At 43.9% G+C, this 27,402-nt stretch overlaps 1 protein-coding gene across 2 annotated transcripts in view; it reads right to left on the reverse strand.

The window, feature by feature from the left end:
• Window positions 1-14,222: 14,222 nt before the first annotated feature.
• SPAG9 (sperm associated antigen 9) overlaps window positions 14,223-27,402 on the reverse strand; it is a 34,587-nt gene continuing 21,407 nt past the window's right edge. The window contains exons 17-27 of one of the 2 annotated variants that reach the window (XM_009879750.1): window positions 26,461-26,656; window positions 25,514-25,636; window positions 24,886-24,966; window positions 24,346-24,413; window positions 22,961-23,109; window positions 21,643-21,814; window positions 20,501-20,614; window positions 18,703-18,741; window positions 17,659-17,835; window positions 16,717-16,854; window positions 14,223-14,815 (exon numbers count right to left, since the gene is read on the reverse strand). In XM_009879750.1, the coding sequence (XP_009878052.1) occupies window positions 14,700-14,815; window positions 16,717-16,854; window positions 17,659-17,835; window positions 18,703-18,741; window positions 20,501-20,614; window positions 21,643-21,814; window positions 22,961-23,109; window positions 24,346-24,413; window positions 24,886-24,966; window positions 25,514-25,636; window positions 26,461-26,656 (1,373 nt within the window). In that variant the 3' untranslated portion in view covers window positions 14,223-14,699. The remainder of the gene's footprint in view (window positions 14,816-16,716; window positions 16,855-17,658; window positions 17,836-18,702; window positions 18,742-20,500; window positions 20,615-21,642; window positions 21,815-22,960; window positions 23,110-24,345; window positions 24,414-24,885; window positions 24,967-25,513; window positions 25,637-26,460; window positions 26,657-27,402) is intronic. The other variant, XM_009879758.1, reaches the window with a different exon arrangement.

Here is a 27,402-nt window from a genome sequence, read left to right on the forward strand (position 1 = left end):
GAGCCCTCCACTTCCACTCGCTGTCCGCCGACAGACCCGTGTGTGTGTGTAAGTGCTGCACATCACCAGCCTGCGCTTTCCAACAAATGAGCAGAAATACCACGGTATTACATTTGCTGTGATCTGCCTGTCAATCAGAGACTCCCGCGGTCCTTTCTGATATTCATACCAGGATCGCAAACATCCGCTATTTGCTACTAAAACTTGAGCCTCTCTCCACGAAGACTGGTGGAGGCATCCGGCTGGGAACATCTCACGCACAACCCCCGGGCTTGCTCTCCCCCCTGCCTGGAGCGGCTGCAACGGCAGCCAGCAGCAGGGGAGCTTAGACCATAAAAAGCGCACTAAATAAACCCAATCTTCGCACCAAGGTTGGTACGAAAAGCCGTAAAAAGCAGGGACAATAAAAGAGAAAAATGCATGGCAACATCAAATCCTAGACGCTGACATGAAAGGATTTCGTTTGAAAAAGACTGCCCAAAATTCTCTCTCCTGAAGGTGATCGGCGTGTCCTGTCCCAGCAGGATTACTGCTTGCACATACATGCATACGTCAGCTTGTATTCATAGCCCTAAAATGTTCCTGTCAGTTATACACTCCACAAATACCAGCAAGACTTGAGATCCTGCTTCCCCCTCGCCCCAGCCCACCCCTGGTGTTGCTGCATCTGCTTGTTTCATCTATCATTGGTCCCGTCCTCATCCTCGCCTGAGCATATGTTGCAGGAGGAGAAATATAATTAAGTTTGGAAAATTCATTTCGAGGTAACCAGATGTCTTGCACCACCTTGAACATACTTCCCACACCTTAATTGGCAGAGGGAAAGTCGCTGCCTGTGGCTGAGCGGCACCGACCGCAGCGGGAGCTGCCGGCAGCCCTTGCCTCACCGAGAGCAGACGGGCTTCGCTCTCCGATGTGGGGAAGTGTCCTGCAAAGGCTTTGGGAGCACTGTCGTGGATTTGGAGAGGGCTCAATCTCTGGCACTTATCACCCGTACACATCCTATCCTATTAAGCCTATATACATGCTTAAGCTATGAGTTCCCTTTGTTTTGCTTCAGGGCTGCGTGCTTGATTTATTACAGTCAGACAAGTGTGGTTACATGTTCGTACAGTGAATCCGCATCGTTAATTTGTGTAGTTACTTCTGGGTGCTTGCTGGGTGACTTGGTGGCGGATGGGCAGTAACACAGCTGTATTTGGGCAATCAGTTGCAGGAACTGCACGCACTAAATCAGGATTAGCCCTGTGCCTACAACACAGCCATCCACCAATCACCTGTGCAAATGGCATTTCTGGATTGCTGGTTTTCAGGAAATGCCTTGTTATTCTGTAAAATGTTGGAGGAGACTCCAGCTGCCCAGTCAGGACCAGATACTTACAGACTGGCAGTTTGCAGGAGCAGCAGGGCTGGTTTAGCTCTCTACAAAAATCTTTCCTTCCTCTGCCAAAGTCTTAAATCCCTCTGACAGCCCTTTAGGCAAACTCCTGCCCCGCAGAGAGGGAAGGGGTTGTGCAGAGGGAATGGAGCGATGCTGGGAAGTCGGGAGACGGTGGAGAGCCGCTGGGAGAAGTGGCGCTGCTGAGAGGATGATGGACTGTGCCCACATCACCCTCCCGCTAGCACAGAGGGACGCTTACTCCAGGGGAGGGTTTTCCTATCTATGTCCATACTGCGTGCTCGCTCTCTAGGGAACGGGGCACTGGCTATTTCCATACCCCCGTCAGCAGCCAGGAGCGATGGGGTATTCCTTTCCGGGCCCTTCTCTCGCCCCCAGGGCCAGGTGTCCTCCTCCCGTCCCGTCCCGTCCAGCTCGCTGGGTCCCTGCCAAAGGCCCCGGTGCCAAGGGAGGGCTGACGCAGCACCCATCTTCCCGGCTGGAGCAGGGAGGGACGGGGGAGGGACTCGGAGCTCTTCTCTGGCTTGTGCCCTTGTCACCCTCCTGCTCCCTCCTCTCTGCATGATCCCGCTGCGTTTGTGCCGGGAGGACCGCACCGGTGTTGCATGTGCCACAGGGATCCATCATCCCTCGCCAAGACCACCAAACCCCAAACCCTGACACAACACCCCATTTCTGCATCCTCAGCCACGTTTGGAAGCAGCTGAGACAGACCCACCGCGGTCCTGGTTTCCAGCAGCAGTGGCCGTGCCCATGCCAGCAGCGGCAAAGCCGTGCCGGGGCAGCGGGAAGGATGCGAGTGCTGCCCTGGGATGGGGCTCTGATTTTAGGCTCAGCTGGCGCACGCTGTCTGCGGCCCCCTGGGTTTCAGCTGCTGGCCGAGCCAAGCCGAGCAGTCCCCGCACCCTCTGAGCTGTCTCGGTGTGCCGCACAGAGACAAAAATACTTCCCCAGCTGCTGCCCACCTGGTGCTCGAGACGAGTTTTGGAAACAGCAATAAGAAACTGAAAATAAAAGGCTGAAAAGAGATAGATACGAGGCTCACACCAGAAGTGAGAGCGCTAAAAATAGCGGTGATGTGATCTGCCAGTGCTATAGGTCATAATTAACCGCTCGAGTGTCTTCAGACATCGAGCAAGTGGAATAGGAAACTCACAGGGGTTTAACAGCCGAGACGGCGTGTCCTGGGCTCCCGGCGTGCCACCGCCAAAAATAGAAGTGTGGACAGTCCCCTGGCCGGGTGATGCCGGGCACCGGGGGGGTGTCACCCCCTCCGCCCTACGCTGGGGACCACCACACTCCTTTCACCACCTGGCATGGAGACACGGGATTTTCCAGAGGACGAGCTACCCGCTCTTGCCGGGTGAGCAAAGGCCAGGGAGGAGCGGCATGCACCGTCACCCTTTTGGGCACCATCACGCTTTTGGGCACCATCACCCTTTTGGGCACAAGCCCGCTGCCGTATTGCCGGTAGCTGTCGGGTCCGCTGGGAGATGGATGGGCGCACGACAAGCTGCAGGAGCGGCTCACAGGGAGCCTGCATAAGCCTCGCGTGCATTGGTGTTTCCCTCGTGGTGGTTTGGGAAGGAGAAGCCACAGCTCTGGCTCATCTTCGAGTCTGGAGACAACGGGATCGGTGCTTTCTCGGCTGCCCCGTGTCAGGCAGCGGCACCTTCCGTGGGGATTTCTCCGTGGCCCCGCACAGCCGTCTGCCCCTCACCAGGACCAGCGCTGGGGCATTGTCTTGGTTGCAACCCAAGCTTTATGTCCAAACCCTGCTTGATGCTCAAGGGATTGAAACAATCAAGGCGAGAGACCCGGATGCATCCTGTCCCCCCCAGATGAACCCCCGGGGCCGTGTCCGCTCTCCGGCTCCAGCCCTCCCAACACACTTGTGTTTTGCAGAGCGCAGCGACACCCCTCCGGCCGGGAGGGACAGCCCATTCCTTGGGGTGCCCCGTTTCAGCAGGGAAAAGGGGGAATTGTACAAATGAGGGAGGTGCAGGAGGCACTTGTGAGAAGCGAGTGGGGTAACACCGCTGCAGAGGGGGGGTTCGGCTCTCGGCCCCGCGGCTGTGCTCAGCCCCGAGCCCTGCGGGTCCAGCGTTCAGACACTGCCCGTACCTGGTGACGGCTTGTCATAGTCACGGGGTGGATCTGGTAGGTCAAAATATTGTGGTCACTTAAAAGGCTCCTCTCAAGTCAATTTATGCCCGATATTTAGTTTCTGTAAATATAGGATATTGTGCATGAGATCAAGTGGAAAGTTTCTTCTTTAATTCCTCCGGAAACAGAATTATTTATTTGAGCTGCTGTTCCCTGGAAGCATTTGACTCAAACATTACGACATTGTGATAGAGGAGAAATTCAACACCACGACAACAGCCCTCAGCTAATCCATTTCCTTTTCTGGGGCCAGGAAAGCTCAGACTGGGAGAAGGATATTTAAAACCAGTTCAGCTCTAAGAATGGGTAGTAGTTTAAACCAGAAAGAAATAGGCAAGGATTTTAAAAATAAATACATGATTTAATCAATTGTGATCCTCAGCAAAGTTAAAGCAGCTGCAAACCGTGAAGAACATGGCAGGTTTTGGTGTTCCCCATGGCATGTGAAGCAGCCTGATGTTGGCCGCGGGCTGGGAACGACCCCTGCATGGCACAGCGGGAGCTGAGCTGTATGGGAACAGCCCGAGATCCAGCCCTACCAAAACTGCCCGGGAGAGGGGAGCACTGACCTCTGTGCAAGAGCACATTGGGTACCCACCCAGGTGCCATCTCCCCAGCTGGCATCCCCCCGACACGTCTGCTTTAAACCCCGTGCAGAGCCTTTCTTACCTCTCCTGGGGGTGGCCCCGGGGGGGTCCCACCTGGCCCAGCAGATGCACGTATCCCATACGTTCCTCGGGGTGACGTTACGCGGTGGAGCCCGGAGGTAGCGGTGCCGTGGGAGAAGGGCCGGCGGCAGGGGTGAGCCGTGCCCCCGCGGGGAAGGGGCGGACAGCCGGGCTCCAGCGGCTGCAGCCAGGCCGGGTGCAGGGGGACGGATGGACACGCAGGGGATTTATCTGGGGTGCGAACAACTCACCACTCTAATCAGTCAGTACACACCTCACTCTCACCCCTCCTTCTCCCTGCCCGCCGGGTCCCGGTGCTGCTTCTGCACGGTGTATATAGGACCTATAAGGAGGCTGAAGGGCATTGCAGCCATCTGGGGCTGAGATTTAGGAGAACTTTGGATTTCATGGCACAGCCGGTGCCGTCCTGGCCAGCATGAGCAAAGCACTGGGAGCGGGAAGAGGAGAGCGATGTCGGCTGCGTGGCCACGGCCAAGGGCGCATCCCCTGGGGGTGCATCCCGCTGGGTGCCCCGGGGACCGGCTGCGGCTGCAGAGCCAGACTGGGTTTGAGTCAGAAGAGCTGGAAAGGCATCATTTTATTTTCTCCCATTCTCCCTATTTTTGGCTTCAGATTCTTGGATGTCTCCTGCCTACTCCCAAAATATGTGACAAGGAGTAGGTTTGAGATAGTAACAATATTAAAATGAGTCAAAGTGCAGCATGAACTGAAAGTTTGCACAAATGCAGTATCAAACCTCTCAGCAAAAATAGCAGCCGAGGAGCAGGCAGGAGATCCTCGGGAAAACCAGGGAGCAAGGGAGGATCACGGGCTCAGCGGGGTCCCCTGTGCTGCACGGTTTAGGAACCTCATGGGGACTGTCACACGTTTGATGTGCTCTGCTCAGCCCTGCTCAGGCTGAACAACCGAGGAGGCAAAATCCAGAGAGGGATGGAAATGATCAGAAAATATAAGTTAAGAGGAGAGAGAGTGAGGTACCCGGGGTTTGTAGTCCATGGAAGGCCAAGGGAGATGTGGTAACAGTCTCTGGAAGTTATCGCAAATAAGAAGTGAATAAAATTGGTTTCTACATACATTGACTGTGAAAAGGGTAAGACTGTCCTGGCTTGCTTTGCCTGAAAAGCCCCAGATGAAGGGATGCCTTATCTGTGACATTTAAACCTGCTCCCAAGTCAGCGGTGAAAAAAGCTAACCTGCCTCAGGCATAACACGGATCCCTCCAGAGCCTCCGTAGGTCCATCCTCCAGTTTAATTCTCCTCTGCCTGAGACACAGAGGCTTTTCCCAGCACAGTATCGGTGTTAAGAGACGACCAACTGGCTTATTCCAATCACGTAGTATTTTTTATATTCTTAATCAGAAGCTATAAAATCCAGGAAACATGGTTTTATGGCCTATAAATGGTTTAGTAGAGCTATGACCTACCAGCTTATGCAAATTTATTTACTACCGGCCCTGGATGGGGCTCCTATTACAGTGACCCACTGAGCTCATTGCATAGCGTTCCTTTATTTGGGCTCTGTTAAGGACCAGAAAGACCACCAGCACTGAAAGACCTCTGAAGCGTACCTGTCTCACCTGCAGTTCATGTGAACCGTGACCATTTCAACTAGCTCTTCAGCTCCCATTTTTTCTTTCGGGGTTCAGCCCAAGAGTAGACCTGTATTTTATGGTGTGTAGACACCAGCCTACAGCACCACTGAGCAAGCAGTAAGAAGGGTGGTCCAGCCTGGGATCAACCCCAGCTGCTCGAGGCGCAAGAAGCCGGGCAAAGTCTGCTTTAACCGTAAGAGGAATATGGAAACAAATTGTCACTTCATCAGCAGGACAAGCCCAGCCAGTGCTGCTGGCCTTCCTCCTTTACAACCTGAAAACGCTCCTTTGGACCTACTCTGAGCGACTTCTCCTTCCTTTGTCTCATTTACGATCACACCTTACGGTGCTCGTGAATCCCAGCTCACAGAACGGGAATGCTTTCAACACCCAAGTGCTGCTGGCAGCCCGAAGTGCTTTGTTAAAGTCTCTTCATTCCTCCAGAAAGTTTCCTCTGTTTTCCCTCTTGCAGCGTTTCTGACCCATTTGTGCGATTCCCAGGCTGGGTGAGTAGCGAGGGCACGTCCAGGGCAAGGCTGGCTGTCCTAATCTCCTCTGGGGACCCGGTACAGTGATGAACTGTCTCTCCTGCCCTCTCCGCTGCCATCGCACGAGGGGTTCGGATGCCTCCGGCTGCTCCGATAAGCCCCACAGCAGTTACAGCTATTCCTTTTCCTCAGACCAGGCCCGTTGCAGGCGTTTTGCCTTCCCAATGCCAAATAGCTTTTTGACTGTTTTTGACTATCAGAGCCCTGAGCATCTTGCAAACCAGGACCAGAGCAGAAGGGTCTGAAGAGTCATCGCTTTTCCTCGGCGGACCAACCCCGCAGGGACCGTGGTACATGTCCACCTCGCCTTGCTCCCGAGCACGAGCCACCCGCCGCCTCTCAGGGCACAGCTCACTGCAGCAGTTCAGCCGTGCCTTTGGCCCAAAGTTGACATTTTGGGCTTTATTGCAGACGTGGGTTGCTATGGTGAAATGACCTTCTGAGTACCCGGAAAAGTTTGGAGATTTGGCAGAGAAACAACTTTTTAACACACTTGCAAAAGCCGGTCATCTGACTCGCTGTGCCGAGCTGACGGCAGAGCTTGACAGCATGTCATCGCCCAAAAGGCAGCAAATCCGTTCCCTTATCCCCATTGCATGAAGTCTGTACTCTGTCCCGGTGCTTTTCTGCAATGGTACTGCCAGTCGGACATTGCCGGGGATGTTCCTGGTGCCACCGCTCCCCCACTTGAGATGTCCTGTCTGATTTTCTCTTCCCACACAGGGAGCACTGCAGCCCCCCGCGGAAGGCCAGGACGGACGCCTTGTGTCCGGTGCTCGGAGTTGGCAATGTCACTGCCGGGGCTGATCCTGCTCCCCCTGCACCTCCCAGCTCTGGCTGGGCACGGGGACCCCGCTGCAGCATCCTTCCTTCCCCGGAGAAACGAGACACAGGCACATCTGCAAAGGGCAGAGGAGCTTTTTTTTGCCAGTGAGCACCCACACGGTGTTTGTTTGCAAGTGAGTCAACCGGACTCTAATGGCTTTGTGGATGCTGCACAATTCACCTCTCTCTTATCTCGGGGATTTTCATTACCTTTTGGGCAATTTTGACAAGAATTCAATTTTCCCTGCCCACGCACACACCCTGCTGTTCTCTCATTGAACACGTCAATTAGCAGCCAAAAAAGTCCTCAGCATCTTTTCTCTCCTGGATTCAGCCTCCAACACCATTTCCCAGTGCAACTACCCACCCCAAACCGCTGCCAGGTCTGGCCTGAAAGACTGAAATGCTTCGTACCGGCTCCACGTGCTTCTCATGCCCACAGATGTCTCTCTGCTGTCCCGAGAGCAGAAACCAAACTCCCCAAGTGAGCAGGGACAGAGCCCTGCATGGCACCCGCATCCCTGCGACAGCATCTGTCAGAAGTGCCCATGCAGTGGCAGAAGAAACGCAAAGCTTTATCTCATCCTCAGTATTTACCACATCCAGAGGAGTACCCAGAGGTATTCCAGCTGCCTTCACAAACCAACGAGCTCTCTGATTTCCTGCTGGGATGCAGACAGCTGCACCATTTTCCATCAATCTGGTTGTTTCCACGAGGTAGAAGCCGAGTCCTCAAGCCTGAAGGCACAGTAGACTGTGGGGTGACCTGTGGGTCTGCCCCGTTCTTGCTCTCTCCTCCTGGCGTTTGCTTTCAGCCACCGTCAGACAGGACAGGACACCAGGACGTGTGGTCTGAACCAGTGCAGCACCTATCAGGTTTTTGTGTTGGTTTTTTTTTTTTTTTCCCTTAGACTCAAAGCATCAGCCTAGTTTTATTTTAAAGGGAGACCCTGAGAACTTCATCGGCAAGCCAGGCCATGAGAGAGCATAACGATGACACCACAACGAAGTGCTGCCACAGCCACCATGCTGGTCCAGCTGTAGGACCCGGCTGGTGGCAGCTCCATCATCCCGGCCGGCGCAGAGCTGGGGCAGGACCCCAGGGCCGTGGGGATGCAGCGCTCCCCATCTTGGCCCTGTGCACCAAAAGGTGGAAGTGAAGAGCAGATGTGCAGCCTGGGAATATTTCCAACATGTTTTGTTTTTTCCTTTTTTTCCCCTCATTTAAGCTCCAGACCCAAGACAGCCTACAAAGCAGGAGCCCCTGGGCACAGTGACATTTTGTGCAGTGGTGGCAGCTGCAGCAGGTGATGGCAGGAACCCTCCCTTTCACCACAGGACCCATCTGCATGTCCCAAAGCCCATGGCCTCTGGGGTGGGAGAGGCTGGGGGAAGGTCCAGAGGGTCCGTGCCCCACCACCACTGCAGCCAAGAGCTGCTGCTTGCGGGCAGCTTTACGGCTGCTCTCCAGGAGGGTATGAATTAAGGGGGTCGTTAATGTCCCACCTGCAAAGTGGATCAGGACTTTCCAGAAGCTGGAGAAGCGGCAGGCAGGGGGTGGATGCGGCTCAGCACGCCGGCTGGGGGCTTTTTGGAGAAGGAAACCCTCACCCTTGTCTCTTTCTAAGCATTACGTGCGAAGGGCTGAAGAGGTCCCAGCTTTGGAGCGGCTGTGTCCAGCCCAACCTCTTGGCTGAGGCCGTACCAGAGGCAGACAAATCCCCACGACGGCAGAGAGGTGAAGGTGAGGGAGAGCCATCTTCAACCCTTCAATGATCAAACACATGGATTCTCCTTTCCTTTCTTTGACCGCTGACACAACAGCTTCACCTTGAAGAGCTGTTAGAGGAAACCTGAAACACAGATGTTGAGAGAAAGGCAGGGAGAAGAGGATACTCCAGGAAAATGAATTCTCCCTCCAGGTCTCCACGTTGCCTTTGAATTGTAAGAGCACCATCTTGTGTTTGAACACGCCAGGGACTCGCCCAGCCCCGGGCTTCCATCCTCTCCAGGAGCATGAGCAGATAATAACAAGCCACAGTCCACATCGCTTCTCATCAGCTCCCTTCTCACCATCACTTTAAAAAGTGTTTTGAAAAGCAGGAAAACAACTCTCACACTTGGGTTTGTCATCTCAAAATAGATTTTTAAGAATTTAACTATTACAGTGCAAAACTGCAAGTCCTGACCACCGCACCATGAAGGGGAGTGCGGTCTGAGGTCAGAAGAGCTGCTCAGAGCTGCTTTTCCAGCAGACTTTCAGGGGCATTTGTGCAGAGATCATCACAGTGTTAAAAAGCATTTACAGAATGTATGGCTCAAATAGCTTTCAAACAGATTACAGGATGCTGAAAAAGGGGGGTGATGGCTAAAAGAATCCCGCGTTTTGGTTTGCTGTTCTGTTGTAGAAACAGAAATTATCTCAATCTCTATCAATAAGTCTGAGGTTTAGTTTCCAGCAAAGAAGTATTTTCCAATAAAAAAAACATTCACATTGAAACAGTTTCACTTCCAGTACGATTAACAATATTTTATGTATTTGGATTTAAATACCTCTTTTTATAGGAGACAGAACCATTTTCATATCTGCTACAGAAACAGCGAGTGCTCTCCCCATGATCCCCACGCTCGCTGCAGAAGGGTCTGGCTATTTTCCAGTGGCTTCAGACTTCAGCCTCCAAGTGTCATTTGTAACACCTTAACCTAGTTCACAACTCTATTAGCACTTCTCTCTCTCAATACAGGATCTGAAAAATTAAATTACTTACCACAGACCCGGGGTGCTGTCAGGGCTGCCAGAAGAGCTCAGACATTTCCAGAATAAAGATTTACGATGTTTCTTCCTATGTAATACGTACACGCACTGTCCTGGTACAGTGCAATGATGTGACACGCACATGAATGGACACATCCCGAGAATAAACACTGAGGAGAGGGAAGTTTGTCAGTACATATGTTCTGGAGACAAAAATCTTGCAAGAAAACTCCAGTAAATGAGAAAAAAAAAAAGATATTTTTAAGCACTAAGATGATAAAATCTCAAGTTGGCACAACACTGGCTGCAGGACACTCAGCGTTTTCTGAACCACCGATGGATTCATATGTTTGCATGTGCCAATATGAAGTAATTGCGTCCTAAAGGTACCGAAAATCAACACCCTTATGTGGGTCCTTCAGCACTGCTGGAGAGAAGCGGGTATGAGTACTCACACCCGTGCCCAGGGAAGGGAGCAGAGGGCACCGTGCCGCAGCACACCAGGGGACCGTGTTCTCATTGCACGAGGAGGGGACCACCCCGACTCCTTATAACAAAGGTTAACCAAATATTTTCAGTGACACGGCCCCTCGTTACACACTAATCAAGATAAATTGTTGGGACAAACGTGGTTAGAAAGTGGCAGATGCTCCAGGAAAAAAATTAAAACCTGGCTCTAGCTGAGAGATTACTCTTGTCACCGACTTCTCATTCTTCTGCCTTAAAAACATAGCATTTCCTTTGCTGCGTGGTACGTAACTGACTTAGATGAATCTCTGGTAAGGGGTTAAGGAAACTTGAAAAAATTGCAGTGCCAGCACCTATTTCACCTGAGCCACAGCCGAAGTGGATCTCCTCTCTTTTCCTCCCCTCGGACTCAGGGGGCGGTGAGCCGCGCGCGAGGCGAGGGCAGCACAGCAGCGCCTGGGAGCTGGGCAGGGAACAAAGCTTTTCTTCGGAGTTTTTGCCCAGGCCCAGTGCGAGACAGCACGACTACACGAGCCGTGCGCCGACTCAAGTGTATTGCTACCTGTGCTTGTGATGGCAATATTCGGCTGCTCGTGTAAAATCCCCAATTATTACACCTTCCGGTAGCATCAAAACCCTTTGAACTCAACACGAGACTCCAAAGAACACACCAACCCGATGCATGTTTCATATACATATTTATATATATTTCATGTACAAAGTTACATTCTGAACCCCATGGATTCAATAATAGAAATAAATACTGAAATAACTACACTGCTATATGAGCTTTTCTGCTCACAGAAAAGAAGCCTCAAGTTTTAACAGACAGCAAGTTTAACGCTGTAGTATCCATCTCGGATTACAGAGGCAAGTAAAATTCAGCGTAAAGTGTCCAACAGACGAAACTTTCAAAAATTACAGACCATAAAATGTTTAAAATATATGTTTAAAAGATCGAGAAATGTGCATCAACAAAATTAATAAAGGAAACTTAATCTTGTTAGAGGGCGGGAGAGACATTTAGTGTATAGAAAAATGCTTTGAGGTGCAACATAGGTTGTTACAATATGGCATAACCCTGTTAGAAAAAACATTTAATTTCCCTAAAGAACCGTATTTGAGTTTCCCGTGTCCGGTTTTACAGAGCAGGGCCTTCACAAGACCCCGTCTCAACAGGGTCACTTAAAAGAGTGCTAAATCAGGTTTAATCCTTTGGTAACTTTTATAATACTCACATGGAAATAAATATTCAGTTACACAGCATTTTAAAAGACACACGTTCTTTAGAACAGTTAGTATAATAAAAGAGATTTAACATTTGTTTGTTGCTAAGGCAGCCTATGATAAAGTGTCTACGCTCTGCCAGCTCTATCTGATCCAACGCAGGAAGACCTTTACAAGAAATGGACGACGCAGCAGCTTATACAACGCGGTTCACCTTCACCATGCAAACACCCTTACCCAGGCAAGTAATGGGCTGCATATTTTGTGCTCGAAATGTTTCCAAACTATTAACAAGCTGTAGCTATCGAGAGATTAGCTCCTATTTCTATGATGCTTTAATCACATGAGTGTATGCATAAACACATTCTTGAGGCGGATTTGCAGGAGTGCATTGCCATCTCAACGCCTGGCGGGTTACGCGCTTTGCTCGCCGTTCAAAGCGACCGTAAGTAGAGTTTATAAATCCCAGAGCACCGCGATGACAACAGGGACCCATTTGATCTACTGTACCTTAGGACAGGGGATAAAGTTTTTAAATGAGAAATACAGAGAAGTGCACATGCCTTTTATCTACACCCACAGTGGTACATAGTTCCCCTATCGTTTTCTTTAAACCCCTTCCACTTTTGGACAGAAACAATCATTCTCTGAAAAATTTGCAAGAGTTGGCCCACTGAGGTGACTAAAATGGCACGGTGGACCAGATACATTTGGCAAAAGACCAGGTACACACTCGCCAGATTGAACTGCTCTATTTGACAGCAGTAAAGCCGTTCCGAGAAAACAGCTCAGTGCTAATTACAAATAAAATGCTATACAAGGACAAAGGAACAGAATTGTGCGCTTTTTTTCTGAGAACATAAGAATGTGACAATCAACCAGTGAGTAAAAGCTTTGGAGACTGTGTTTTCCAAAGAGAAAAAAAAAGTTAAGAAAATGGCAGGAGAAGCAATGAAACTGCACCACTCACAGCGAAGATTCTGCACAACAGTAAAAGTTTAGACAGCATTTTTCTTAGACATCCAATTTTATAAGTTAATTCAGATGTGCTTCAGGTTCAGCATACATGTCTATGTAAGTTCCAAGTAGGTCTTTCTAAGAGTGTTTAGTCAGTTTATTTTCTGTATTTGTATAACTTTTAAAAAGCTCCTAGACTTTATATTTAAGCCAAAGTACTTTAAGAGTGACGTTAAAGATGAATTTGGAAAGCAAATTGTGAACAACATGCTCTCATCACTTTTGGCATTCTGAAGAGAAAAATACTACCAAGATATTAGACATCTTTAATAAGGATTTTTACTACATAGTTCATGTCCTAAATACATATTTACGAGAGGAACAGCTGTGTACAAAATATGTCGCTTAAAAAGTATTTATACATATAAATCTAACCAATAGACCTGAATGGAGTTTTTCTGGTTTATCAGCTATGATATGCATTTGAAAAAGCTGCCTAAATATATATTTACACAATAGACCTCAGCTAAATGTGTTCATTTAAAAAATTAAGAAAATATATCAACACATGTTTGCCTGATAGACCAGAACTGCTCCTATTGCATAAAAATGTTTAGGCAGTTTTAAAAAAGTGTTTCTATATTTACTCCTCTGAAACTGTTCAGTTCTCTCACATAATCAAGTTACTAAATTCCTCTGCTAACCCGAACAGAACAGTCCCAGCCTTCTGGGGGCACGTGCTGGATGTTTATTAAAACCCCGCAAAACTTTTACTTTCCAGAGACTAAATGAAAGAGCAAATCTGGTGTTAAAAATATTCTGAAGTACAGAAATCATGAAGTGTTTAACTCAGGTTTGATAGTAATGTAGGAAATTCAATGTAAAAGGAAGACAGTCTTCAACTCACGCTTATGGTTAAAAAAATAGATGGTGAGTAGACAGAATGTCAGCCTAATATTAGAGTCTCCTGACTTTCATCAATTTACTCAATCTTAGTGTTACCTGCTAACATTGTTGCTAAGCTTTTTTTTTTTTTAAACTAAATTGGGTATGCAATTACAAAAAAAATACATTTTGGACCTAATTATCTGGCACTAAAGTTCCTTTACAATCTCACTTGGGCAGAATGCATTTTTCCTGTACACTCTCAGTCTTTTCTCATGCTCTAATTGAGGTCTCTAACCTTCACACACGTAGTGCCTCATGAGTTTGACCAGCTAGGCAGAGAAGATCATTCTAGTGCTTAGGACATAAGGAGTTAAGACAAGAAAAGAACAAAACATACCCCCCATTCAAGAATTTTACCATTATCTTCAAATTTAAATCATCCTAAGAATAACCTTTGGAAACAGAATTGTTCCATGTCTGGGAAATGGGAAAACACTATGCTCAAAATTACTCGTTATTGAGGGCAGCAGTTCTCAAACTTTGAAGTTCAATAGTGAAAACATGTAATTTTATTTAAATATTGTCATCTTAATTCCTATACAATCCCCTCTTCCCCCCATAAATTCTGATGAATGTAACAAATTAAACCATATACACTATGTAAGCAAGATTTTCCAGGTTTGAAAACAAAAGCTGAAATTTACAGTTTGCTTTAGCCCTCACTGAATATTTGGATGAGTCTTAATGATCCATCTTATAATTTGTCAATTTTTTAATACGCTGGGAATAACTTTGCTGTTTTACTCAATGCATTATACAGTGAAATTAAGCTCAGTTGTAATAAAGCTGAACTCAAGTGAGACTACCAAAGTGAACTACATTAGATTGCTGTGGTACAGTAAAACTAACGTCTCAGTTGCTTAATATGGTGTGCACACCAGTTTTGAGAAAGGTCTGATTTCATTATACTGTTCCACGTAACATGGGTGCAGTAAAACAGCACAAGCTAATTCCTGTATAGTTAAAGGTATGACAGATTTGCAATATAAAGTTAAACAGCAAAGAAATGCTTCAACATCATGTAGTGAAACAGGTTTCACAAAATAAAAAACATGCAGAAGCTTTTTTTTTTCCTTTTTTTTTTTTCTTTTTCTTTTTTAAGGTCTCCAGCTGCATCCTACAGGCTCACTCACTGCCACACATTACTTGCCACACTATCAAGTGACTCCTCTCAGCTTTGGCTACAGAAGGTTCAAGTTGTAGAGCTTCTCCAAGGAGTTCAGATTCTCCACCTTCATCACCTGAAAAAAACAGCAGCTTTGATTCAGGCAGACAATAAAAACCAGTATTAACACCAAATGCAGCAAGACAAGTGACATCTAGGTTTACAAGAAAAGCACCGTGAAAGACAGTAGTTGCCATGTGCTCCTATAAAAGCATATTCAAGACTGTGAATATATACATTAAACTGAAAGACTTGCATAATTATCTCGGAGCTCAGTATTCTGATGGTCATATTCATCAGTTCTAACCCCGCAAATTAACTGTAGTTTAAGTATCCATATTCTACACATTTCATTTCTTATAGCTCTTTGAAGCAGAGAAGCAAAAACCTAATTTGCAGACTCGCAGTCCCTCCCAGGCAGAAATGAAGATGGTTATGCTATGAGAAAGTGTGCTACCATAAACGCATAAACCATAGAAAGTGCTCTGGAAATAAGAGCTGTAATTGAGCACAAGTAAGACAATGCAACACTCATAAGGTGAACCTTTCCCCATCTTTCCTCTTGTTCTAGTTATCCTGGCTTGTCACAACTGGTGCACACTGGCACAAGAGAGCCTTAAGCCTATTCTCCATTATTGCTCTTCAAAAGAAAAGAGCAGTTTTATAACTGCGTCTAAAGTCTTGATGACACGAGCTGACTCGGATCAAAGGTGACAGGCCAACCCCTACACAAAACTGCACGTAGACAGCAATAAACATCCGTACAGAGGCAGTCTCGTGGTACAGAACCACCTCAGTTTAATCAGATGAAATGGGAACTGACCTACAACTTCAGGAAGGTTTCAAGTCCCAGTTTGGCTGATTTTCTGGTTAGGCTGCTTTGGAGGTCTGAGGAATCTAAACACAGAATAGCCTGAACTCGCTCTTGAGCCAGTTTGCTGCACTTACGTGGCAATGGCTGAGCTAATGCAGCTCTAGTACTGAGGGTGACGTTCACAGCTGTGCATCAGGCTACAAGGACAGCAAAACGCGCGTTTGGTATGTGGCTACACCAGCTTGCTTGGGACAAGGACGGAGTTCGTAATACCTCGCTACAGTGCGGCCTCAAGTCCTGTCTCCTGTGTAACTCCGCTGGGGTTACCAGCAGGAACTGGTTTTTCATTGACTAGTGGCATGACGGAATTTGGGCTGGCCTTTACAGGTTTTTCTTTGTAATGGTGTTTTGGGATGTTTTCTTTTGGTGTTTGTTTGTTTTGGGTTTTCTTTTTGTTTGTTTGGTTTAAACCACTGCAGACAGATCAAGGCAAAAGGTCAAACCCAGGTCTAGGAGTTGTGACTGCTTTTTACACACTTTTTGTCAAGGTCTCCAGCTGCAGCTTCTAGGCATATAACAAAGCAAGAGTAGTTATGGTTCTATTTCCCCAAAAGATTCAATTAAAAAAAAATAAATATATATTTACACAAGAAATCTTTCACAGGCTACATCATGCAGAAGAGCTATCCAAAAAAAGCAGTGATCAAAATAAGAAGGGTATGCAAAAACATTGAACTGCATTTTCCCCTTTTCACTCAAAAATGAGTAAATTCTAGTTTGAGTGTTCTTGTAATACGCGACTGCATATTTAAGTAACTATGGACATATTTTCCAGCAGTTTGAGACAGAAGACTAACCTTTCAAAGTAAGACTGAAAACATAAACAGTAAGGTGGTACACAACTCCAAAGCAGAACTTCAAATAAACCTTTCTACAGAGTCATCTCAGAGGTCATGGTTTATCACGAGGAGAAGAGGAAACTGAAGGTGTGTGCGTGCATGGGGGGAGAACAAAGATACTTTGATCCTGGCACTTGCTTAGTAAAGACTACATACTGACTGACCACACAAATGCACTCTGCAACCACAGTCGAAGTTATTACATGGTTAATGACCTTTCAGTATGAAGAGGTTACAACTGATTTTAAGCTCAGTATTTCTTACCCATTCTGAAGTCAATATATCCTTCTCCACCACTTATCACCAACATTGATTTTAAGGGACTCTGGCTGAAGGACTCCTGGGCCGGTTTATCAGCTGTTAGCTCTGTTCCACCACTACTCTGTGGGCAAACAACCTGACCTGGATTAAAAACAGAATAGTTTTACACCACATCTTGCAGAATACTACCACCTGTATTTGGTCATTGGACGACATACTTAATGCCTAACGATACTAGAATCCAAAGTTAAGTGTATCTCTTCAGCGAGGGACAGAAAACTAGCTTTGCTCCAATTTCATCTCTTTATATAGAGATGAAGAATCTGTTCGGGTCAGTTCAATGGGAAGCAGAAAATTAAATGCCTCTTGATAGATATCACAGCACAGGCATGCAGATCTAGAGAATGACATTGAAACAGACTTCAAGACTTTCTACACACAACTGAAATGATTCAGGACGTGTCAGCCCATTAAGCAAATGTCCGTCATTTACTTCCAGCATTCAAGGTGCATACAGGCAGTGAGAGGGTATTCAACCAGCATCGAAGCTTCCAGGAAACTCTTAGCTTTTCAACTGAGATTTTCCTTTGGGGGCTTCTCCCTTAGTAGGTCATCCTCCCTGCAGGATGTCAGACTCTTAAATTGGACCTTACATCAATTAGCAGTTGACTGCCTTTGTAATAGGCAAGTACTCGCCTACCACAGTACCTTTTTCCCCGATGGAAGCAAAGCACTACTTTGTGACCAAACCATTTTCCTCCCAATAAACAAAACTGCACTTAGGAATCAGACAAGTCTTTTAAATAAAATATAACAAATTGTTTCTGAATTTTTATTTTTTTTTTTGTTTTTTAACATTTGATATCTTTGCCTAAACCCTATGACTAACTAAGCAAATGAGGGTGAAAAACAAACTTCAATTAAAGAATGGTAGTAAAACCTTACCAGGTACTGCGACAAAGAATTTAACAGCGTCACGGTGCCCATGGAAGCAAAGCTGCGCGTGTGCCATTGAACAATACGGTATGAATGTTCCCGGAGTTACTTTGTCGCTGTTTTCATCGCCGTACACACGTATTACACTCCCCGGACGGTTTCCGGAGCCTGCTGCTGCTTTATTAGCTGTAAAAGAAGAGAAGTGTTTTCTACTTGAAAATACAAATTACAGAAATGGTTATTTGTTAAGAAACCTTATGGTATCGTCTAAAAGCTAAAGCCAACTTAGATAAAAATGAAACAGGAGGGCAGCAATGCCAATTCAAGACAGAGCTGGAAAGAAAAAAGATCGCATGCTTCGTTATTTTAAGTACATCAGAAAATGGAGCAGGATTCTTATTAGTCTAGCATAAACACCAGATTTTATTATCCTACTTTTGGAAAAAAATAATTTGTGAAAGGACTGTATCTTTCATAGAAAATAAGTACCTCTAATGTGTTTCAGTATGAGCAAATTCAATGTACTCAAACATATAATTAAAGACAGTTTCATTCCAACTAATCATAGGGTATCCCCTTGCCAGCAGAGATTCTCTAAAAATAGCCCCCTGTGGGCATGAAGGAGCTACCCTATTATAATTCTACATCTAGTTTTTACTGAGAAGTTTTAAAATCCATTAAAACAGAGAAGTACTCATGCTAGACATACAAGCCATCTCCATTCCAAAGACTATCAAAGGAGTGAAAGAAACAGTGATTTGTAACAAGACAGTAAATGATGTGGATTAATGACAAAGTTATAAGATATGGTATCACATTGGCTGGAAGAAAAACAAAGTCTGTATGAAAGTTCAGCTGCAACACAGGATGATATACTAAACTGCTGAGCAGATTGGTGGCCATTTAGCAAACATAAAACTGCTGCAATGCAGTAACTGCAAGTGGAAAAACATTTAGGAACATACAAAGGGTAAATCTATAAGGAGTGGGAAACAGCCTCGAAGTGGCTATTAGAAGCCTGAAGACAGATTTTTGTTCAGGATCTGCACTTACCCCTCAGCCCCAGTAAACGTCCCTGGTGGAGGATTACAGCTAAAGTGAGAAAGGAGGAAAGGGGAAATGGATAGGTATGACAGTAGAGGAGAAGGATTAATGAGAACCCACCACTCGTATTTTGGTTTTTGATAAGGTAGAGCTTAAATTTTTGGTTCCTAAAACCAGTAAATATCTAATTACAGAAGATTCAATAAAAAGTCACAAAGAACAGCACCTTGTTACAAAAGTTTCAGGACAAAATGGACAAAGAAAGCACTGACACTTTCACGTGCTTTATCGCTATAAAGTTTATTATTGATTAGCAACGTTTCCCCTTTCTCTCTTTCCTTTGTAGGAGGCTGCTAAAATAATACATAACTAATGTTTTCAACTGCCCTTTTGAAACATCACCTGCAGAGCTGGAAGGTGCCCTGCTATTGAGACCCAGGGAACTGAGATACACAATTGCTTATGCAAGGATGCGACCATTTTTGAAAGCCATGAATATTTGTAACAAAGGTTCGCAAACCCACTAGCACGCTACTCGCAAACTGGTGTTCTGATTCATGAACAACTAACAAAACTGAAATTAAACTGAATAGCTTTAATAGGGATATTTTCATGTTCGCTACTGTTTTAAAAGAAACTCCTCTGGAAACGTTAGATTAAGCTTGACGCAAATTAAGAGCTATAATTTTTGAAAGCATGATTTAAACTATTTCAAATTCATGATAGGAAGACTGTCCTTCCTTAGTACACTCATGCAATGCAAAAAAAGACATTTACTAAATGGATGGACAATGTAATGGAACAGTATGAGAAACAACGCATGTATGTGCTGTTCAACAGAGCAGATACAACATGAAGAGTTTTTACTATTAAATTACCCTAAAACTCCACCTGTCAGACTGTACTACTTTCTATACAACAGTACAATTAGGACAATCAAAGTTCTGTATTTCATTTTCTAAAACTTCTGTCCATGTGTTTTAACATTAGTCTCAGGCACAAGTGTTGGGGCTTTTTTTTGGTGTTGTTTTAAATGCAATCAATTTACACACAGATTCTTCCTAAGATTTACCTATTTAAGATTTGTTTTGCCCTTGAACTGGACTGCTCCCTTCTCCCGAGGTTCAACTGCCCATGTCTGATGCTTCCCCTCCCACTCACATAGTTTCAACCTATGACAAGTTCGGGGTTTGTTTTTAAGCAGATACCTGGATTGGCATTATTAGAATTTTACCTAGAAGTTAGCGTCTTATTTGTAGAATGTGTTTACAACTCCTATAACTTTGAACATGTCCGTTAAAGCAGTTGGTACTACTGTTATTCCAGTACTTTATACCAGCTTTGTCATGAATTCCCAAGAACTAAAGCAAATCAAATTAGCAACAATTACTATTCAAACTGCTTGCTCAAATCAAACAAAAATCTACTTTGGTGATTACATGGCAATCAAAAATAACAATAATTAGAAAACTAAAGCCATCTCTTACAAGCAATAAACTTCTATAAATACTGCTAATGCTCATAACACCTCTAAAGCTTCAAAGTGTCTCTTTCATTCAAGCCACAGCAACTCTGCTCACATTGAAGTACAGGAGATTCTGGAGATGTGCTTTTTGCTCAGAGTAATTGTAAACACGTACACAGATTAGGTGCTAAACATCACACAGGCCCAATCTCTTACAAACCTGAAAGATTCAACCTGGCAGTAAAGCTTTCTATCCATTAGCAAGCATCTGAATGGCATTTAATATTCTCTTTTTGTGTCTACAGCATATTGCACAGTGCTATTCATTTATATTTTACTTACTTTCTGTTAATGGAATGGAGATGATGACACCATTTCCTGTTCCTACCCATAAACGATTACAAGACACCATAAGAGCTGTGATTCTCACAAATGAGAATCCCAGTTTACCAGTACCTAAAAACAAAAGATGCTTTTCATCAAAAATTATGAGCAAGAATAATTTTAGTTCTATAACAGAGAATCTTAACTCCAACTCCCAAACCACGCAAACAATTCCCTCCCACTTCAAAGAGAAACAAGGTAGAAGAGTACATTTCAGTTGTAAAGATAACCTAAAAGGCTAAAACACTCTGTTAATTAAAAGTTGTGAACCTATACAGAAAGAGAGACTAATATTAACTGCACGAAAGCACAAAAGGTGTGACAGCTCCATAATGCTGAACAATTGGGAAAAAAAAAAAATAAAAAATCTTTCGGAGCTTACAGCACCAGGGCAGCTTGTCAAACAAAAACAAAACCAAGATGAGTTTACAGATGTAAGATAATGGTTTCTCATCCACTAAAATTCATTTCTCGTCCATTAGCACTACGAGGGGAGAAGGTGGTGGCTGACCAGCTCAGTCCAATGGCACAGGAATTACTTGGGAAGGATTTTCCATGGCCCAATTACCTGTATTTGTTGTGTTACATAGGTGATCAAACTGCTATAACATATTTATAATATATAAACATTAACGAAAAAAAATCAGAAAACTTATTAGCTTCCATAGCAATAAAAACTTGCTATTTTGCATCTGCATTTTCTTGAAAAACAAGCAGCTTTTCTAAGCAAGTAATGGATTCTTCCCACTCTCAGAGTTAAAAAAAAAAGTCATCAGTAGAGTAAAAAAGAGAAAGATTATAGTGTCTCTATTGCCTGCTCAACCCAACCACTATTGTACTCATTAGTTCTGAGGTTTTAGGGACACCTTAGACATCAGGTAGAATCAGACTGTATCAGAAGACCTATCATCCTCTTCATGCTTTACAGACGCACTTGGGGCTCTACTTCCTGTTTGTGAAGACGGATCTGGATGTGACTAGCCTTCCACCCACCCTTCCCCCTAGTTTGCAGTGACAATTGCCTGATCCACAACAGGAAAAGAAAGCTCCAGACAGCAAGAGGTGTAAGAATACAACAGTTGGGTTTTTTATCAACTTACCTAGCATTTTGCTTACATAAGGTTCAATGTCCACATCTTGTAGATGCTGATACGTGTGCGCATGATAGAGACGCAGGGTGGAGTCCAAACGAATAGACACCCATACCCCATCACCCACCCATGCCAGCTGTCTCACTTGGCTTTCTCTTCTTGGGTGTGCATCAAATGACTTCTACAAAAAATTGGATTTTAAATTAGAAGATGAAACAAAGGAAAGAGTAAGAAAAACTTCTGTTACTCTTGCACTGTCAATACCAACAATTTTTTTAAGTCATCTACAACCCTCTGATTTGCAAGATCACTAGCATTGACAGTGTTTAGCTTAGTTACAATTACCATAGGATGCCGGTAAAGTAATAGTAAAAATGCTGATTCCCTTCCCTGGAGTGTGAGGTCAAGGCCATAGTTTCCTAGTGTGTCTTCATCTACGTATCATATCCCAGCCTACTCCAGCTTCCGTCTCCATTTAACCTGGAGCCCTTTTGGTGTGAGGTCCTCCTGTCACAGCACAAGATACACGTGCCCAAAAAGTGTTTTTCTTCCTAGTTCTGTCAAGCCTTGCTCTTGCGTACAAACCCACCCGTGCAAAATACACACTAACACCAGCAAAACAATTAGTTTCCCAGTTGTATGAATTCTTTCGTTTTAGTCTTCCCATATATTGTCGTCTTCACAAAAATAGATTATTAATCGGGTGCTTGATATTTTCAGAACAGCTGAGCAGTCGCCCTCAAAAGGTCTGGCCCACGGCTCAGGCCAATTAGCAGAAGCTGAAGTATTAATACTGCTAATGGCTTGCAAAAACCTTAGCCACTTTCTGTACTTGAGATGTCGGGTACACATACAACACTGCAGAAACACCAGCTTACACACCTTATATAAACAAACTATTCCATAACCGGAAGGAGAGTACAGTCAAGATTAACACTTACAAACCTCTAAAGTATGCAAAGAGAGATTACAGAGCAGGTTACGGGGTGGAGAAAATAATGAGGCGTGCACGTCGGGAATAAGCTGAGACCTAGCCTTACAAACTCTGCACAGGGACACTTTCCAGTTCCCGGCCAGCCAGAAGTGGAGAACTAAAGCCCCCCAAAATTGGTTTCCATAAATGAGAACTGTCTCATCATGGCTTAAAATCTTCCAAAACAACAAAAAGAAAATGTAATAGTACTTCCGAAGACAAATTTGTTTGGCTGCTTGTTTCTGTACTGATGAACAAATAGCTATTCTCTGGAGTTACTCTGGAGTTTGAGCTGTGGCATGAGATGGCATTAAAACATAACATTTAATTAGTTTAAACACCATTTTGACTTGCCTCTATTTTCATGGCCTTTGGTTGAACAACATAGATTTTGTTCCTGTAGCCACACCAGACTTTATCGTGTACCACTGTCATGCATCGTATTGAATGATGCGGCCGGCCCAGGTCTAAGAGGTGATAGTTTGTCAAATCCCACTGACCATCTTTAAAAACAGAAGGAAAAGAGAAAACAAAACAAAACACAGGTTCCTATGAGTTTAAAAATAATTTAGAAGTACAGGAAAATAGCTTAACAGCCTAATTTTTTAAAAGTGCTGTAATAATCTGGGTAAGTCGATACAAATTTATGGCTAGGCTCCTCATTAAAAAAAACAACAAACAAAACCAGCAACTAGCTAGACAAACTACCAACATCCCAAATGCTACTTTGTTTTTAATATAATAAGGTTGTACTGTGACTCATGTTCAAAACACGTCAAAATATTTTTCAAAACAGCAAGTTACCTAGTGCTAAATGCTTTACTTGGATAGGCATCAGTATACATTACAAGCAACTACCCACACAGCGCGAGGCACTTGCTGCTTGGCTGAATGTAGAAATGTTGGCCAGTGCATCAAGATTTTTTAAAATATGCTGCAAGGTCTTAAGAAAGGCACCTGAAATCTACTAAAAGCATACTAAATTTGGTCATTCAACACCAAGTAAAATTCTTTTGTAAACTGAGCTAAGCCACAGATCATCACTGACATTTACTCAAGATCCTTAAGGACCATAAGCCGCTACAGTTTGAGTTTAAAAAAAAAGGAAAAAAGAATACTAAAAACATAACAACTTCATCCCAGATGCATCATTCCCAATATCTGCTCTAGTGATGTGCAACCTCTTGAATTCTTCCAAATGCTAAGATTTAAACTCCACAAGGAACAGAACAAATGAATAGGGAGTGTGTGGAACAAGCCAACAGCTAAGTTCCAGTTACTTATAGTAAGGCCTTCCCCCTCCAGGTCCTTCTTTTGGAGGCTGAAGAATGGAGCTCATCCTGGAATGGTTTGGGCAGAAATTCTGAGGGGATGCTTACAAAATTCTCACTGAAGTACTTGGCCACAGACAATTATTAATACTAATAACAAAACAGAAAACACAACTATTGAGCGTGATGAAAAAGCAAAAGAGATGATGATCAAAGCAGACTTTATTAACTGGCTTTTTGCTATTTAGCTTAGACAGTCTCCTCCTGAGCAAGAAAGAATTCCAGGAATGCACCAGGACACTGCAAAAATTGTACTTGAAACTGTAACTGAAATACTAAAGATTTCTCAAGACAACCTGTAAAAAGGCCATTGGGGAATACATTTTCAAACACTATTTATAAACAGCACATTTCTTTCCTAAATACTGTCACAAGTTCACCGGTTTCAAGATCTAATAGAATGCTTACCAACTCCTCGGTGAAATATTGCTAGTGTTCCATCAGCTAGTGCAACTAATACTATTCCTTTTACATGTCTGGGAAAAAAAGGAGGCACAAGAATATAGACCGTTAAACTGCATTTCTCAAACTGCAAGTTTAAAGTAAGGTGTAACCATTCTATATTTCAGCATACTTTTTATATTCACCTTAGCCCTAGTGTTTTGATGTCTACAATATCAAGGGACAGTAACAAGGCGTCAAAATCCAGTTCAGAAAGCTTAAAATATATCTAGCTGCAATGTCTGAAGACAACATCAAGGATAACCTGTGTTTTGAGTATACCAAATATACAGCTACAGCTCGTCATTTGAGCGATAGTATTTCCAACAGATACGGGACTCCTTTTATTTTCCTTACTCCCCAGATGTTTTCCACTGCCCCTCAAAGTATATGCATGCATCTACGGCAACTGACATTCTCAATATCTGAGGAGGAAATACATAACTACTTTGCAAGTATTTTAAGAAAAGTTCATTATGATTTACATGACATTCTTTCAGGACTTACACAATACTGAGAATAGAATCTTTAAGTTTAATGGCATGAACACATTTCCTCCACTGGGCCACTGACGAATGAACATAGAGGCTGCAAAGACAAATCAGGAGGGATTAAAAGCACTAGGAAAGGTCTACCAGACAGGAAAAAAAACCAAGCAAAAACCCTACAATTGATATCCACAACCAAAGGGAAAATAAGTTTTCATCTTCCACTGTAAACTATGTATAGACTGAAAGAAAAAGTACATGGGCAGGCAGAACGTTTTTTCAGAGGCCTAAAATGTTACCAACTCCTCTGCAGATACATCTGCAGTGAAAGGGCAACGCATTTTTCTAGCATAATAAAATATGGAAAGTTATGGAATTAGCAGACCATAACTATTTATTTGACTACCAAAAAAACCCAGAACTTTTTTGCAAATAAGTGTTATCTGCCAAATGAGTTTGCTAGTCACCTACAATACTTGCTTTGAATTCTATAATGCCTAAAGGTAGCAAAGCGTACACAGTTTAGGCTCTCTTGAGGTCTCCTTGAACTTAAACTTGACTGCAGACTGTTATCAGGCCTGTAGGCACAAGAAGCAAATTTAAAATATTTTTTCCAAATAAATTTAACAACATTAGCATTTTCTTACCATCCATTCTGTGCTCCAAGCCACATTGTCGGCAAAAGGCTACTCATTTTCTGTGCTTCTTCTCTCACTAGATCTTGCTCATTTGGCAAAACTGCAATGTCTTTATATAACTCTGACTCAGTACTAAAAAAAAAAATCAAAACAGTTAAAATATATTGAATAAAGTGCACAGATTACTCAGATTATAACCAAGGTATTTACTTCATTGCTGCTAGTTTCCATACTGGATTTTGAAGTACACAAGGTATTTAAAAAACCAGTAACTGCATTAAAGTACAAGGATACAGATGAAAACCTCAATAACAATGAATTTCTTCAAGTGGCCATTCCCTTATACAAGGAAATTTAGGTTCCATTCAAGCCTGTCAGTATTGCTGATGTATCTGGGGAATGGCAGAAGAGAGTCACAACATCTGAGGCACGTATCAAAAGAAACACTTATAAAAAACCTGCATGATACTTTTGTGCCTGTATGTGGAGAGTGAAGATTCCTGAAGATTTGTAATACTGATTACTTTCAAGCTTCTTCTCCACTCCTGTGACTACTCACAGATTGACTATTCTGAGAAAAACAACCCTACATTTAAACAATCAGTTGACTGGAAGAAAGGAGTGCAATTCTTACTTATTTTGACATTAAAACAGGGAATTTAAACGCCATTCACATTCAGTCTGTGAGAGGACTTAGTGACAAATTGGTACACACTCACCACTCCGATCTGGAGGTGTCTGTACTGAAGGGATGTGAGTTCACAGACAAAAGAGTCTTTGTACACAGGTGACCCTTTCATGCAAACAAAGCACACTGTGTCTTGTACCAAGATTACTTTCATAAACCTCAACATACTTAACACAAAAAAAGTAGTCGTTTTGTCCCTATTTTGTGTTCCTGCAAACATTATGTTTTTCTTTTTCAATACATTTTAAGAGGTATGAGGACTATGTACCTAGGCTGGTACACTGGAGACGCCTCTGTCGTGTTCTGCACTCCCAGAGGATCTGTAAAGACATGCTCTGTGTAGACTCCAGTTTGTGCAATATCAGCTGCATCTTCTCCTGTCCCTGCATTGACTTCTGTTGCTTCTGTTGCCTCCTCTGCTGTTGGAATGTTCTCATCTACTGAATTACTCTCGGTTGCAATATCTATGGAACAAAAAAAATTGAAGAAATTTAAACATTTGCAAGGGAATTCTAAAGCGTTTAAAACAGCCAGAACTTGATACTTAAAACTTCAGTGAATAGCTGTAATAACCAGTAACAATCCAGATTTTTTATCTTATCTAAAAAAGAAAATCAGATCAGAAACAGTGCAATCCACTAAAATTTGAGTATCAGCAAATGTCAAATGCACTTTAATTATCAACCCAGTGACTGCCCTTTAACTAGATTAACCAGAATAGCAGTGAAATCCAATCAATTAAAAAACACAACTATGGCAACAGTATTATACATCATAAGAAAATAAATGATGTCAAGGCCAATAGCCACATATCCATTAATAATCATATCACTATACAGCTCTGAAGGATATATGACAGAAAATATTAAGAATGCCTACAAAGTAAACATCTTCACTTAAATCTCTATTAAGACTTTACAAGATTTAAGGCATATACCCATCCACATTCTCTCTAGTCATCTGTCAGCAAGGTCTGCGTTTCAAATACTGAATAACTTAAAAGCTCTCTTTAGACCGTGCACAACATACAGTTCTCCCAAAAGTATTTAAAAAGATACCCGCTTAATATCACCTCCAAAAGGTTTTCAGCTACAGTTATACAGCACAAGTACGTCAGACTTACAGGCCATTTCCCAGAGTACTTGTTTCACGTTATCACTGCTTACAGACAAGCTACTACATTAAATGTGTGTACCATTCATTTCTCAGT

The sequence above is a fragment of the Charadrius vociferus genome, unplaced genomic scaffold, assembly GCF_000708025.1.
Source record: "Charadrius vociferus isolate BGI_N301 unplaced genomic scaffold, ASM70802v2 scaffold260, whole genome shotgun sequence".
NCBI classification, from domain to species: Eukaryota; Metazoa; Chordata; class Aves; order Charadriiformes; family Charadriidae; genus Charadrius; species Charadrius vociferus.